General features: G+C 41.0%; 1 protein-coding gene across 1 annotated transcript; it reads right to left on the minus strand.

The window, feature by feature from the left end:
• Window positions 1-1,460: 1,460 nt before the first annotated feature.
• Window positions 1,461-7,902, minus strand: RNF225 (ring finger protein 225). Its single transcript, XM_063431608.1, has 2 exons — window positions 7,723-7,902; window positions 1,461-2,341 (listed from the first exon to the last, which is right to left on the minus strand). The coding sequence occupies exon 2, from the start codon at window positions 2,315-2,317 to the stop codon at window positions 1,691-1,693; it is 627 nt and encodes a 208-aa protein (XP_063287678.1). The 5' UTR covers window positions 2,318-2,341; window positions 7,723-7,902; the 3' UTR covers window positions 1,461-1,690.
• Window positions 7,903-15,877: the final 7,975 nt, after the last annotated feature.

Genomic DNA, 15,877 nt, shown 5'->3' on the forward strand with positions numbered 1-15,877 from the left:
AACTTGTACCAGGTATTCACTGGCATCAATAGAGGACTATCAGCCAATGAAAAGCCCGCACTCTGTAGGAGTTGGTATTATAATGAAGAAGTATGAACCTTGCTTTGTCCTGACTGGAAGGACTAGAAGTGCTGTGGGCTGCTCCCGGTACAAAGGACGTGTCGAACTGTTTGTAAATTTTAACCGGTACAAGCAGACAAGTTTGTAAATGGTTTGACAGATTACAGTTGGATGGTGTCCGGGAAATCCTGACACCATATTCATCACAGCACAATTTAACATTTGAAGAAGTGGACAGTTTTTAATTGTTCAAGAGCGCCCTTAGACCTCTTTCGTAAATAAAGGAAATGTTGCAAATTTGTATGTAAATAGAACAAAGAAACGCTAACTGAAAGGGTGTCTGAGTTGGTGAAGTCTGCCTGAGTCACAATATTTAATGAATGCAACTGCGCAGCCAGAGCCGTTGAAAGGGATTTTGGTGAAATAGTGTATTTGTTTAGTTATTTATTGTACTCTTTCCTCTGCGTCTATTGACTCATTGATCTCTGCTAACTGTTGCCACGTTTGTCAACTGATAAAGAAATGGGTAATGCAAGAAAAATATGAAATGTATGTTGTTGGAATTTAAAGGAAATGTAAATATTCCTTAATCCTCTTCGTGTTTGATCAATGTAAAAAGGTGGATGTATTTTCACTTAGGCAAGGTTCCTGGTCATATGATCCATGGTTGTACAAAGGTTTCTCAATATCATATGGCACATTAAAGAAAGCCACTCATCTTTTCATTATTATTGAAAATAAAAAAGACTCCATGTCATACAACCTCTTTTGTATTATTTTGCAATCCATACATCAAAGTAGATTTCCGTTTTCATTGAGTTTCCAAACATAATCTTGCTCCATGGTGGCGGCCATCTTTACATTTTATTTAAATGAAAGTAACATTAATGACCATGCTTAATATGGATGGCTGAAACAAGCTCATATTACCGAGACAGCATTTGGCCAGCGCTTCTGGCCAAAGATGCCTTAAAGATGCCGGCTCAGCTAAGAGGAGCACTTAAAAAGTAATTTACTTGTGTCTGTTGATACTATCAAACGGACTCCAAGAGATGGAGATCTAAATATACTGTGTTAATCAAAAAACCATTTCATTTAAAAAAAAAAAAATCATTGGTTTGTGAATAAAACGTGAAAATGTCTGACTGCTTCTTAAAACATAATCCTTTACATCAGCTATCCCAGGTGAGGAAATGTTGGCTACAGCATGATTTGACTGTATATTAGTTTTTATATTATTGTCCTCTAACAAGTCTTTTCAGGTTACAAATGTATAAGACAGAGATGTCTGGATCACTCAGAACTGTTTTATGGAATAAGCAAATGTTTCTACTGACGTTTATATATCTCAAAGTCCCCAATGAAAGCCAGAGAAATCAAAATGTGAGAGTGCTGCTTTGCATTGAGAATCAATTCCTTCTGGGGATAAAGCAGACCTTTTCCTTTTTTTTTTTTTTTTTTTTTAGACAGACTTTAATCTCCTGAGACATGCATCTAATAAGTGAGTGCAATTCGGTGTGGATGCCATTGTCCAGTGACTGTCACCTACTTTCTTCCAACATGTCAGATGACACTGTCCTTCAGTTGACTAAGAAAACCGGGTACCATGTAAATCAGAAGGGCCGTTTCCTTAGTGACCACCCTGGTTGACAGAAGTAACATTCATCACTCCCGTTAAATTGACATTCCCAGTTCCTAAAGAAGTCCCATTTTTAGAATTCCAGGGAACCAGATAAAAGATGTACACACCAGCTAAGACAAGTGCGATAGTCAGAAACACAGCCATAGCTATAGAGCCATAGAAGATGCAACCAGCCGACCTTAACATAGACACCAGATTTCTAGGTGATCGCGGGTCAGGTGGAGGGCGTCCCAAGTCCACACTTAGGCTGACAGTGCTGAGCTGGAGAGAGTTAGTCTTTGGTACATATAAAAGTCCACGTTTTCTGCTAAATCTCAATGAAGGAATTGGGCAGCTTGTTGCTTTACTAATTTTTTTCAACACGTCTTCATCTGTGGAGAGGGCTGGTGGACCCTTTTTGGGTTGTAACGAGGTAGGCAGTCGGCATATGGGGCATGAAAGCGTTTCAGGTTGGGTTGACCCCACAGTGATCCGAGAGAGGCATTCAAGGCAGAAAACATGGCCACAGGAGAGGTTCTTTGGGAGGTGGAAGAGAGTATCATATGTAGTGAAGCAGATTATACACTCAAAGAGGCCCTCTCCATCGGAGCCTTGATTGGGAGGTTCCTCAGACATGGTGCAAAGGATATCATCAGAGATCTGGATGGAGAGAAGAGGAACAAACAAAAGATTTAGGTATTGGCTATAAAAAATAAACATTTTACCTCTTGTAAATAATTCCAGATTACCTGTCTTGGGAAACCACCAAAATATGATATTCCGTAAAACAATCTAAAAGCTAGTTAATTATCTAATTTGTTGGGATCAGATACCTTTTGAACTGTTTAAGTTTCTACTATAGCCAGACAGATCTAGCAGTTCGGTAACATCTAATATGTTATCTCCAATCTATGAACAACAAAACAAAAAAAACACATGCAACAGAATTCACTGGACAATGGGACAGCAAGTTTTTCTAACACAAATCCTTTTATGTAAAAAAAAAATACATTTTTAAATTCACTGTAAATTGCAGTTTGGTGAATAAACTCCTTGCGTGGCATTCTCTGGCCTTTTGTTTATCTGTTTTTGGTTTTTCTTCATAATTTGCAGACGAGCCATTACAGAAATGTTAAATATGCTCAAAATGCATTTTACGAGAAAATATCTATCGTGTTTTGATTGTTGTTTAAAACAAAGGGCCAGGTCTGGTGACATGCTATGGTCTGAGCCTTGGGAGCAGCAATATTAATGATTAATTTCACTTTCTGGTTTTAAAACTAGTTTGTCCATATTCTAGATTTAGAGATTTGTGGGCAGCATGATGTTATCGTCTAGTGACTTTAGATCAAGGGCATTAAGTTGATGGCTTGGGGTTACTTGGAAGGGTGGGCATGGAATCGATTGCAGGGATGGGGTGAATGGCATTCTTAGGGGTCTGTATAACAAATGTAGTCACATAGTAATAAGTACCTAAAAACTCAATAACATTCAGCTTTCTACATGTCTGTGTTACTGCTGCTAATCGTAAAGAAGGCGATAACTCTAGTTCGAAAACGCTTTCTGATTTTGCTACAAAATGAGAAGAAATAAATCCTTCTGGACTTAAAGATAGCCATGAGATTTCTCTTTGGATCAGTAGGCTGAATTACTCAACACGGAATTGCTTTACAGGGAAGGGATACAGAATTGATCTCTAATTAAAGAGAACATGGATGTTAAATTCTTTACTGGGGGTGGCATATAGAGATTGTTAGGGAGTGGGGGTTAGTATTTTTTTGCTAGGAAGGTCAATATAGCATTGTTTGCTAGTGTTGGATATAGTATTGATTACTATGGAGGCAGATAAAGTCATTATTCCTAAGGGGGGGGGGGGGGTAGTAATTTTTGCTAGGGAGGGAGATATAGCATTGATTGATAGGGTATAGAAATCAATGCACTCTCTGATTGCATACAAGAGATTGCTGGGGAGGGCTACAGTATTGATTGCTAGGGTGGGGTACAGGACTAAATACTATGGGAGGAGCTTATAGCCTTGTTTGCTAGGGTGGGGTATAGTATTGATTATAGAGCACGTTTCCTAGAGAGGGGGGTTTAGTATTGATTCCAAGCGGAAAGAGATATAGTATTGATTGAAGGAAAAGGGGACATTTTATTTTTAGGATGGGCATGATTATATCCTTGGGATGGCCCAAAGGTTACTTGCCAGGCCCATGGGCTATAGATCCTGTTCCTAGGGGAAGGTGGCTTAAAAATGAATAGCTAGGTGGGTGGGTATGCAATGAGTTTCCTAAGAGTGGGGGGCAGCAATGAATTGCATTCAAGGGAGTAGGGATGGTGAGGTTAATGGTCAGGGCAGTGAAAACTACAAAAAATAATAAAACATTTTCAGTTTCTTCCAGATATGACCGAGCTGTCCACATTTTGTGAAGCCAGGTATTACCACCCCAGGAGATTCCTCAGAGGAACGTGAAATACGCCCATACGGGTGAGCACATAAAAAAAGACCACTGAATGTGCAGAGCTGACTGACTAGTAACTGGCAGTGCCAGGGGGTGCAATGGAATGCTGAATCAATAACTAAGAAGGAGGAATTGTATTGTTTGTCTAGGGGGGAGAATATGCACGTACTGATTGCTGGAGAAATAGTATTGATTGTTAGAAGTAGCCATATGAAATGACTGCGCAGATTCAGCCTGGGGGGCGTTAAACGTAGTGATGGGGGATAAAAGGCCATATTTAGTGGTCAAGCCCAGGGCTTCAAAATTAATTTATAGACCGCTGAATTATTTTTTTTTTTTAACCCCCTAAGGACACATGACATGTGTGACATGTCATGATTCCCTTTTATTCCAGAAGTTTGGTCCTTAAAGAAATGTGAGAAAATCTAATTAACTATAGCACAGTCGTGTTAAGCTATATAACCGCTCAAGCACACGCAATGACTTACAACATACTACTTTACTGTTTCTTGTCTTTTATTGCAAAAATGTGCACAGTAATTCATGCCATGCAATTGTAATTCTTTGTCTCTCAAAACTCTGGCAACAGCTGTTGTGGCATTGCTAGCCTAAATGTTATCTGTATCATCCATGCACGAAAATTAAAGAATTAAAAAAAAAAAAATGCGAATTAACTAATTATGTATTTTTTTGAAGATCAGCAAGACAGTGTAGAAAATAAAAATGAATTCTAATTTAATAGAAAAAAAGTTTGTCACACAATTTGTCTGCACATTTCTGATTTATTCAGCGTCAATATTTTGCTAAATATCAATCTTCAGAATTCGGTTTCCATTGTTTATAGATTAGTACAATTCGGTAGAGAAAGTTACATATTTAATATTTTTAAGTAATCACACTCCTATTACATAACAATGACTATTTAGCTTTAATATACTGCACGTTTTCTGATCATACAGTGTCCTCCAGATTTATGGCCAATATTATAACCAATACTATATTTCAGATTTATACCATGTCATACCTCTTAACATTTCAAATGGACAGAGGGACATTTTAGTTGGGGCAGTCTGAGACATTTTAGGTGATATAATAACAATTTATGCAATGGAAATGTAATTTTGACGAAGAACGATGTGTCTCATTTGCAGAGTGATTTCTAAACACATTTATTGTAGCTTAAAGACACATTACTGGGAGTATTGTTGCTGTGGAGCTCTGTTTTACACTCAGACACACCAACAATATGGAGTTTCTAGAAAAGATGTATATTAGGATAGAAAAGAGGGACAGAAGGATTTGGGATCAAAATTGGGACTGTCCCTTCTAAATAGGGACACTTGGGTGGTATGCAAAACTTCTTTATCTTCTTTAACAGTACTTTCAGTACACCCTTATTCAGAGGGTAGTCGAAGTGAAAATACCAGCGTGTGTTTGGGATTAGCCCATTTACAGTTCCCCAGGTAGCACTGTACCATTGTTCACATGACTGGGCAAGATTGCAAGCTGTGACACTGCATATTTTTGTAAACTGAAAAGATGTCTAGGACATCAAGACATGCTGGTTATCATGGTGAAATGTACCAACATCTGCAATGCCAAGGTTTGCCCACACACCGCTATATAGAGAGAAGTCTCTTACTGAAATGACAGGACATTCCAAGACAGTGCACGGTTTATAACCAACACATGAGTCACAATAAGGTTAAAGCAGGTGAAGTGTGAGCGACTAATCTGCCATATATACCTTAACCCTGGGGTATGTGATCCGAATTAATGGTGTTTGGAGTAGATGTGCTAGAATAATTACAATCCTTATTTTTAATCTAAAAGAAATATATATATATATATATATTTGCAGCTTTTTGGACTTTATCATGGTTTCTGCTTCTACACTGGTTATTATGAGTCTGCCGTGTGTATTGGCCACTTAATCAATGATGGGAGTAATTCAGTGGAAATGGTATGGCCCTGACTCACTTCCCAACAATAGACCTGTGTAGATCTATGATAAATAAGCAGGGCTCTCGCACAGGGACCATGGGGTGACAGCATGACATATCATTGGTCTTTTAGGGGTTAAATGTAAGAGTTTAGAACCACCTTTGTGTTAACTCTTCATGTGTAGGTGAACAGTGCACGGTTACATTGTATCACTCTGTTACCCATTTAACCCCTTAAGGACACATGACATGTGTGACATGTCATGATTCCCTTTTATTCCAGAAGTTTGGTCCTTAAGGGGTTAAAGACCCACATTTTTGTTTTTAATTAAATTAAATTGGTGTGGCACCTTAGCCATTTGAGTGGTAGAGCTGAGGAAAGCATTGTAATGTGTTGTTCATCTCTATGGCATTCTAACAGTAAATTATCTTGGTCATTCAAGGAAAGGAGGGCAAGATTACAGTCACAGCAGACCCCCCAGTGCTTTGTCACTTGGGAATTCACTATCCCACTTAGTAGTGACTACCAAACCTTAGATTAGGTCAATAAGGCACAAAATGACAGTGAGAAATTCTAGTACAAAATTAATGAGTGATCAACACACATAGTCCCTACAAGCACTCATTGGGTTAATGAATAAATCATTTTCCATTCACACGTCTCGCCCTGTGTCCTCCCATGTGAGTTAATGCGGGCACTTTCTCATGTTTGCCCGGCTGCTGCCAGCCCTTTTATCTTGGTAATGTGTGTATCTGGCACACCTAGCTCTGCACACCCTCTTATCTCTCTCTCGTCCCCGGCCTCTGCTCTGCATCCTCACAACCTGCCTGTGTCTCTCCCTGCCTCTCTCCTCAGCTCATCTCCCTTCTCTCCTCTGTGCTAAACACGGAAATGCAGAACGTGATGGCACATCCACCAGTTGTGCCACTTGGAACATATTTTGGCAGCTGGCTTCCATCCAACTGTTCAGCATAACAATTTCCATAACTATCGGCCAGCCACAGACAGGGGCACAAGGCTGGCTGAGCATCATGGGAAATGTAGTTCACAAACATTTGCTGTGCTAGGGCTAGTCAAATAATGATCTTGAGCAGGGTTTTATGGCCTCTCAGATGTTGCTGAACTACAACTCCCATTATTCTTTGAGAGTCATGGGAGTTGTAGTTCACCAATATTTTGAGGGCCAGGGTTTGGAGAACCCTGAATTCTAGACCGAGGTATACCAGGGCTGGTCAAGTAGTTGACCCTTGGCTTTTGATTAACTACAAATACCATAATTGTTCGGCAGGTATAAGACTGATAAAGTATATAAAAAGAAAAATCGAAGTTCATGAAAAGCTAAAGGTTTACCTTTAGACCACCCTGCGCTACACACTCGGGATAATTCAGTGGTAAATTGCAGATTTTACAAACCAAGCGGCAAATTCTAGGCCAAAATAGCTGATCTGGAAAAATTCCCCAAGTCAACTGTTAAGATTTTATCCTGAATGTTACATTTGTCATTTTACTGAATAATTCTGGCAGTCTCTTCCAGATTGCCCGCTGTCTCAGTCTCTCTTAACGCTGCATAAAATGGGTTGTTATTATTAAATGAGTTCTTCTTATTATTAATTAGTTATTATGTGCAATACTCACTGTGTCAGGTGTTACAGCTGTCTCTCAGATTAGAGACGCAGTCCGTTTCCCTGTGTGATCCATACACACCTCCCTGGGACTGTTTCTTACTGTTGGTTCATCACCTTTCCTTAGCACACAGGTTTTGTCTTCCTTAATCTGGAGAGTTTTCTTTCCTCCTGTTATTCGTTACCCATTTCTCAGTTTAGGGGCAGTCTCAGAGGCTGTCTAATCTGGCCCTGGGCAGCTTTGGGAATCTCGTTCAACCTGTCTGTCTGGATGTCTCACCTACTACAGGTTGGTCTCCTTCCTTGTTCACTCCCTCTCTGCAGGTGCTTTGATAAGAAACTGTCACCTATAGGAGTTAGCGATTGTTCCAATAAAGCAAAAGGCAAGACCTGCCGGGCTTGTCCCTCCTTGAACAAGGTGACACCGTGGCATAGGGTGACGCTATGAACATGAGAGGGAACCCAGCAGTGAACCCCAAATCTCTCCAGAGGTACCAAACTGCATAAAACCTGCCAGCAAATTATGGGAGTCGTCGCTCTTCAACAACTGAAGAGTCGCTCGTTATTTAACCATTTCATCGTAATTGGAGGGATTCCTTGCAGTGCTCATAGTGTGTCTAAAACTCATTCAGAAGTGTGGCACAGTGACCCTTACAGGGTGACACAGTCCAACTATAGATTGGTTCCTCCTATTACAGGGTGACACAGTGACAGTCCAGCTGTATATTGGTTCCTCCTATTACAGGGTGACCCAGTCCAGCTATATATTGGTCCCTCCTATTACAGGGTGACACAGTCCAGCTATATATTGGTTCCTCCTATTACAGGGTGACACAGTGACACAGTCCAGCTATATATTGGTCCCTCCTATTACAGGGTGACACAGTCCAGCTATATATTGGCCCCTCCTATTACAGGGTGACACAGAGACAGTCCAGCTATATATTGGTCCCTCCTATTACAGGGTGACACAGTCCAGCTATATATTGGTTCCTCCTATTACAGGGTGACACAGCGACACAGTCCAGCTATATATTGGTTCCTCCTATTACAGGGTGACACAGTGACACAGTCCAGCTATATATTGTTCCCTCCTATTACAGGGTGACACAGTGACAGTCCAGGTATATATTGGTTCCTCCTATTACAGGGTGACACATTCCAGCTATATATTGGCCCCTCCTATTACAGGGTGACACAGTCCAGCTATATATTGTTCCCTCCTATTACAGGGTGACACAGTGACAGTCCAGCTGTATATTGGTTCCTCCTATTACAGGGTGACACAGCCCAGCTATATATTGGTTCCTCCTATTACAGGGTGACACAGTCCAGCTATATATTGGCCCCTCCTATTACAGGGTGACACAGTCCAGCTATATATTGTTCCCTCCTATTACAGGGTGACACAGTGACAGTCCAGCTATATATTGTTCCCTCCTATTACAGGGTGACACAGTCCAGCTATATATTGGCCCCTCCTATTACAGGGTGACACAGTGACAGTCCAGCTATATATTGGTTCCTCCTATTACAGGGTGACACAGTGACAGTCCAGCTATATATTGTTCCCTCCTATTACAGGGTGACACAGTGACAGTCCAGCTATATATTGTTCCCTCCTATTACAGGGTGACACAGTGACAGTCCAGCTATATATTGTTCCCTCCTATTACAGGGTGACACAGTCCAGCTATATATTGGTTCCTCCTATTACAGTGTGACACAGTCCAGCTATATATTGGTTCCTCCTATTACAGGGTGACACAGTGACACAGTCCAGCTATATATTGGTCCCTCCTATTACAGGGTGACACAGTCCAGCTATATATTGGCCCCTCCTATTGCAGGGTGACACAGTCCAGCTATATATTGGTTCCTCCTATTACAGGGTGACACAGTGACACAGTCCAGCTATATATTGGTCCCTCCTATTACAGGGTGACACAGTCCAGCTATATATTGGCCCCTCCTATTACAGGGTGACACAGTGACAGTCCAGCTGTATATTGGTTCCTCCTATTACAGGGTGACACAGCGACACAGTCCAGCTATATATTGGTTCCTCCTATTACAGGGTGACACAGTGACACAGTCCAGCTATATATTGTTCCCTCCTATTACAGGGTGACACAGTGACAGTCCAGGTATATATTGGTTCCTCCTATTACAGGGTGACACATTCCAGCTATATATTGGCCCCTCCTATTACAGGGTGACACAGTCCAGCTATATATTGTTCCCTCCTATTACAGGGTGACACAGTGACAGTCCAGCTGTATATTGGTTCCTCCTATTACAGGGTGACACAGCCCAGCTATATATTGGTTCCTCCTATTACAGGGTGACACAGTCCAGCTACATATTGTTCCCTCCTATTACAGGGTGACACAGTGACAGTCCAGCTGTATATTGGTTCCTCCTATTACAGGGTGACACAGCCCAGCTATATATTGGTTCCTCCTATTACAGGGTGACACAGCCCAGCTATATATTGGTTCCTCCTATTACAGGGTGACACAGCCCAGCTATATATTGGTTCCTCCTATTACAGGGTGACACAGCCCAGCTATATATTGGTTCCTCCTATTACAGGGTGACACAGCGACACAGTCCAGCTATAGATTGGTTCCTCCTATTACAGGGTGACACAGCGACACAGTCCAGCTATATATTGTTCCCTCCTATTACAGGGTGACACAGTCCAGCTATATATTGGTTCCTCCTATTTCAGGGTGACACAGCCCAGCTATATATTGGTTCCTCCTATTACAGGGTGACACAGTCCAGCTATATATTGGTTCCTCCTATTACAGGGTGACACAGCAACACAGTCCAGCTATAGATTGGTTCCTCCTATTACAGGGTGACACAGTGACACAGTCCAGCTATATATTGGTTCCTCCTCTTACAGGGTAACACAGTGACACAGGCCAGCTATATATTGGTTCCTCCTCTTACAGGGTAACACAGTGACACAGGCCAGCTATAGATCAGCCACTCCCCTTTCAGGGTGACACTGTGACATAGTCGAGCAATAAATAAGCCCCTCCCCTTTCACAGTGACAATGTGACATTGCCCAGTTATAGATCAGCCCCTCCCCTTTCAGGGTGACACTGTAAAATAGTCAAGCTATAAATAAGCCCCTCCCCTTTCAGAGTGTCAGATATAGATCAGTGCTGTCTCTTACAGCGTGACATAGTGACACAGTCCAGCTATACTGCCAAGTAAGGGACACACAGTGACACATATTTATGTTCTGAAGGGCGATACAATGTCAAGTTATGAAAGTATCCTTCCTCATAAAGGGTGACAATGGAGGATCCTCCGTGTTACAGGGTACTGCAGTTATCCCTTCTCATGGTGACAGCAGATTGTACTCTGTACAATAAGGTGACATTCGAGAGATCTAAATAATTATGTTCTTTTTATATGAGTTTCCACATTCAGACCAGGGTGCAATGCTGCTGGCTGATTTAAGTTTGTCTGTAGAGTTACACAGTGATTCTACCTCCGGCTGTAAGGCAGAGTCTTACTGAAGTGAAGAGGAATTCAGCTATGACACAGTCACTCGAGACAGGGAAATGGCACTCGTTAATCCAGTCACTTGTAATTCATCAGAAATGTGTGCCACAGGTAGGGTCAGCCACAAACAACATTTGGTGTAGATCTACAAATCCCACGATGCTTTGCCAGCCTTATAGATTGTCCCTCTACTGCTGAGATTCTACCTCTTTGCCCCCTGTAACTTATAGAAAGACACTTTATTTTTGTGGTATTTAACTCCCAAATTATTTAGCCAGCTGGCTGAGAGTCATGAGAGTTGTAATTTTGTGAATTGAAAGTTTTGCAAGCTACAGACATTTATCTCATTGGACTTGATGCTCTGCCGCTTATAATTGGGTACACCCCCTCTGTAACTCATAGCCTCCCTCGTATATCTTCCTCCTAAAATTTCATACGGCCGTCTCCCCATTGTCACTGCTCTCGACGTGGCTGCACATAAGCACACTAGGCAGCCACGGCGACAGAAAGGTTTCTAAGTTACCTTAGTCGCGGCGGGCAGCTGCCTGGTCTCCCTCCGTTCCGGTCCCCAGCGGGTGCGACATTCTTAGGAACGTCGGCCGCTGTGGCTCAGGATTTTATAATAAACGTACCTTTCGCCCACATTAAAGATGGTGCCAACGTGCGTGCGACATCATGTCATAGACGTGCACACACATTTTGGGGTGAGAGGTCAGAGACAGCCAATTACAGCCTAAAGAGGGTTATTTAAACCCAAATTACCTTTTTTCCAGTGCCCTGTTGTGGTTTCCACTAGCTGGTTATGCGAGAGCATGTTCCTGATCGTATTTTTTCTGGTATCTGACTTTGGCTTTGTTTTGACTTCCCTGATTTCTGGTATCCTTAACTTCTGGCTTCCCTCATCATTGCGTCTCAATTTGTGTCCCTGACCTCGGCTAGTACTTTGACTATTCTCTTGTACGTTAAGTCCGGCCATTCTAAGGTCCGGTTAGACGTTATCCTAGGTGTGATACAATTCTGCGTGCTGGATCAGCTATAATCCTGACACCCATCCATGTTCGTCCTGCTGTGGAACGTGTCATTGGGATGGGTAAGAACCCAAATCTGAGATTTTCTTGTTCACATTCTTACTTACAGGCTGGAAAAATAACCCACAAAAAAAAACTACAAAAAAGGTATTAACGAATAATAGGCATATATTCTGTAATAACTACTGTGTAGAAATAGGGTTTTTTCACTGACTGTAATTATGACATACCTTTCTGAAACTTCAGCCATTACCTCTGCCTGAATTACAAATATAAATCTAAACACAGTTTTGAGGGTTCCAATGTCCTAAATGACCACAATAAGTGCATCTCATCTCCAGTGCAATGCTAACAGTTGGGTGGAGCTAGAAAAAAAAAATGTAAACTACTGTCCCTTACCCCATGTAAAGGCCTAAGAAAGGTTAAAATATATCAGGAAAGAAAAAGGAGAAAAATTATCAGCGTTGTCAAACCAGAAAAAAGCCGAATAAATAGGTAGAAATAAAAGGCAACACACCGGAGGTAACGGGGCTCCCTCACAAACCCCAAAAGAATAGGATATTACACCTGTGTCCATACATTTCTGAGGAAGCCCTGCTGGGAGAGATGCATAAAGTGTATACTGCTGCCCCTATTTGTTTTATATTTATATTGCTTGTTTTATATATACTTGTCTCTACCCGGATGTCTTCCTCAATTCCAACTCTCTCCTTGACCCTCTTCAGTCTGGCTTCCGCCCTCTCCACTCTACTGAGACTGCTCTTATCAAAGTTACTAATGACCTAATCGAAGCCAAATCCAAAGGCCACTACTCCATACTAATTCTTCTTGACCTCTCTGCTGCCTTTGACACCGTTGATCATGCTCTCCCTTCAAACTCTTCAATCACTCGGTCTCTGTGACTGTCCTCTCGTGGTTTTCCTCTTATCTCTTTCAACGCTCATTCAGTGTCTCCTTTTCTAATGATATCTCCTCCCCTCGTCCTGTCTCAGTTGGCGTTCCCCAAGGCTCTGTCCTTGGTCCCCTTCTATTTTCTCTTTATACTGCCTCTCTTGGCAAACTTATTGCCTCTTTTGGATTAAACTACCACCTGTATGCTGATGATTTATATATATCTCACCGGACCTCTCCCCTGCTGTCCTACAACATGTCACTGCTTGCCTTTCTTCCATCTCTGACTGGATGTCCTCCCGCTTTCTGAAACTCAATCTCTCTAAAACTGAGCTCCTTGTCTTTCCTCATCCTAATACTGACCATCCTCTTTCGCTCTCCATTCAAGTTAGTGGTATCCACATAAGCCAATCCTTGCACAGTAACGTTTAAGTTCATTGTGATATACTGTACCATTGAGATTTTTTCTGTTCACTTGCAAGTTCATGCGGATTCCAAGCTACTTCTGTCCTAGTATTCCCCACAAGAAGAACATCTCCCACGAGATCTGGCTGTTTCCTTGCAAGTTACACTTTATATTTATTTGGACATTAATTTGGACATTTGTACTTGTCATTTTTAGAATATATTTTTTTTTTCATTTTCTTCTTCTTCAGTTTTTATCTATTTTTTTTTTTTACCGGTTTTGATTGAACATATTTTGCCACTAGCAGTATAGAAATATTATTGGCATTACCTTATTCTCTTTTCTTACAATATACCAAGAAAGAGTTCTTGTAGGCCCGACCCCCTATCTTCACCACAATTGTAGTTTAAGACCACGATCCCCCGCATACAATATTTATAATTACTGATGATAAAACATTTTTATCAAATTATGCAAATAATATAAGCATTATCTATTGACCATTTAGTAAAAAATTATTATCAGGTAAGTAAACAAATTTAATACGCTAACCAGCATTGCCAACGCAGAGCATTGAATCTTTAAACACCGTTAAATGAAAATCGACTGAAAAAAAAAAAATTAAATGTTAACCACACATTAAAAATACATTCACTCCAAAGGCTGGGGGAGAACTTCCATGTCCTACCCTGAGGGCCAGCTATATCTGCATAGTAACAGATTATTTAAGGATGAAGAATTGAAACCTTCCACTCATTCCTGTTTCTGCTCTTCATCTTAAAGATTCCAAATCTTTCTCCAGTTTGCTCCTAAAAGGGAATAAATCTCTCCTGACACAATTCATCTTGGATCAGTCAACTTAAGCAATAAAATTAAAATTAATTATTATAAATCTGTATAGTTTGTTTTTATTATACTGCAGCTAGTTTGTTTATAAAGACATCTAATGTTACCCCACAACCTCTCCATATCTCTATTGTTATTATGGGAGATACCCCTTTCTGCTCCTGTAGGTAAAATCTTCTTTCTCTTAACTTTTTTTTTTTTTAACCAAACAAGTGACCTTGAGGAAGTGCTAGTTAATCACGAAACTTGTAGACTTGGACATTTAGTTGGGAGCCTGTATATGCTGTAATTTATCTGTACTTCTGATCAATTTTGGAAGAATGAATGATTTCTTTCAGAAATAAGCAGCGATGGAATATGTCTTATGATACCGTACTCTCTTTTCTTCCTTCGATTGAACCGTGGTGAGCTGACCACTTGCGCGGCTATCAGTGTAAGAGAACACTGTTATATTTGCAAGCATTGACTTTATTATATGGCGTAATATCAAACAGAGCAGGAGAGGGAATGTTTTGTCTATTTGGCTGAGTTTGTGTAACAACAATATAGTAGACAATCTGATCACACCTATTATAGGATAACATTTGCCGAAATGTGGCCGAAGGTGTGGCTAGGGACAGGATTATTCTCTGAATATTTTAAGCGAATTCCTACCCTACTGATATTTATTTCTTTGATCATTTGAATATGACTAAAAGTGTTACATTTTTTTAAACTGCTGTTTAATCATTTATTACAGCAGGTTGTATTGCTTTGCAACTTTGCAATACACTTACACACTATGTGAGTTTTTGTACTGCAAAGCTCTCAAATACACTGATTGGGCCACAACATTAAAAACCACCTGCTTAACATTGTGTGGGTCCTCCCTTGTGCAGCTCTGATGTGTTGAGTCATGGACTCCACAAGACCTCTGAACGTGTCCTGTGGTATCTGGCACCAAGACATTAGCAGCAGATCATTTAAGTCCTGCTAGTTACAACGTCGAAATTCCATTGTTGTTCCAGCACACCCCACACAGATGTTTGCATTGTGGCAGGGTGATCATCCTGCTGAAAGAGGCCCCTGCCATCAGGGAATACCATTGCCATCAAGGGATGCATGTGGTCTGCAACAAGCTCTAGATAGGTGGTATGTGTCAAAGTTACATCCACATGAATGACAGAATCCAAGTTTTCCCAGCAGAACATTACTCAGAGCATAAAACATTTTCCCATAGTTCATCCTGCTGCCATCTTTTACCTAGGTAAACTATGCACATGCACCCAGCCATCCACCTGCTCAAAAAGAAAATGTGATACATGAGATCAGGCAACCTTCTTCCATTGATCCATGGTCCATTTTTGACTCTCACATTTCCATTGTAGGCACTTTCAGAGGTGGACAGAGGTCATCATGATAATTCTGACTGGTCTGCGGATACACAGCCCCATACACAGCAAACCGTGATGCACTATTTGTTCTGACACCT

The sequence above is a fragment of the Pelobates fuscus genome, chromosome 9 (genome assembly GCF_036172605.1).
Source record: "Pelobates fuscus isolate aPelFus1 chromosome 9, aPelFus1.pri, whole genome shotgun sequence".
Lineage (NCBI taxonomy): Eukaryota > Metazoa > Chordata > Amphibia > Anura > Pelobatidae > Pelobates > Pelobates fuscus.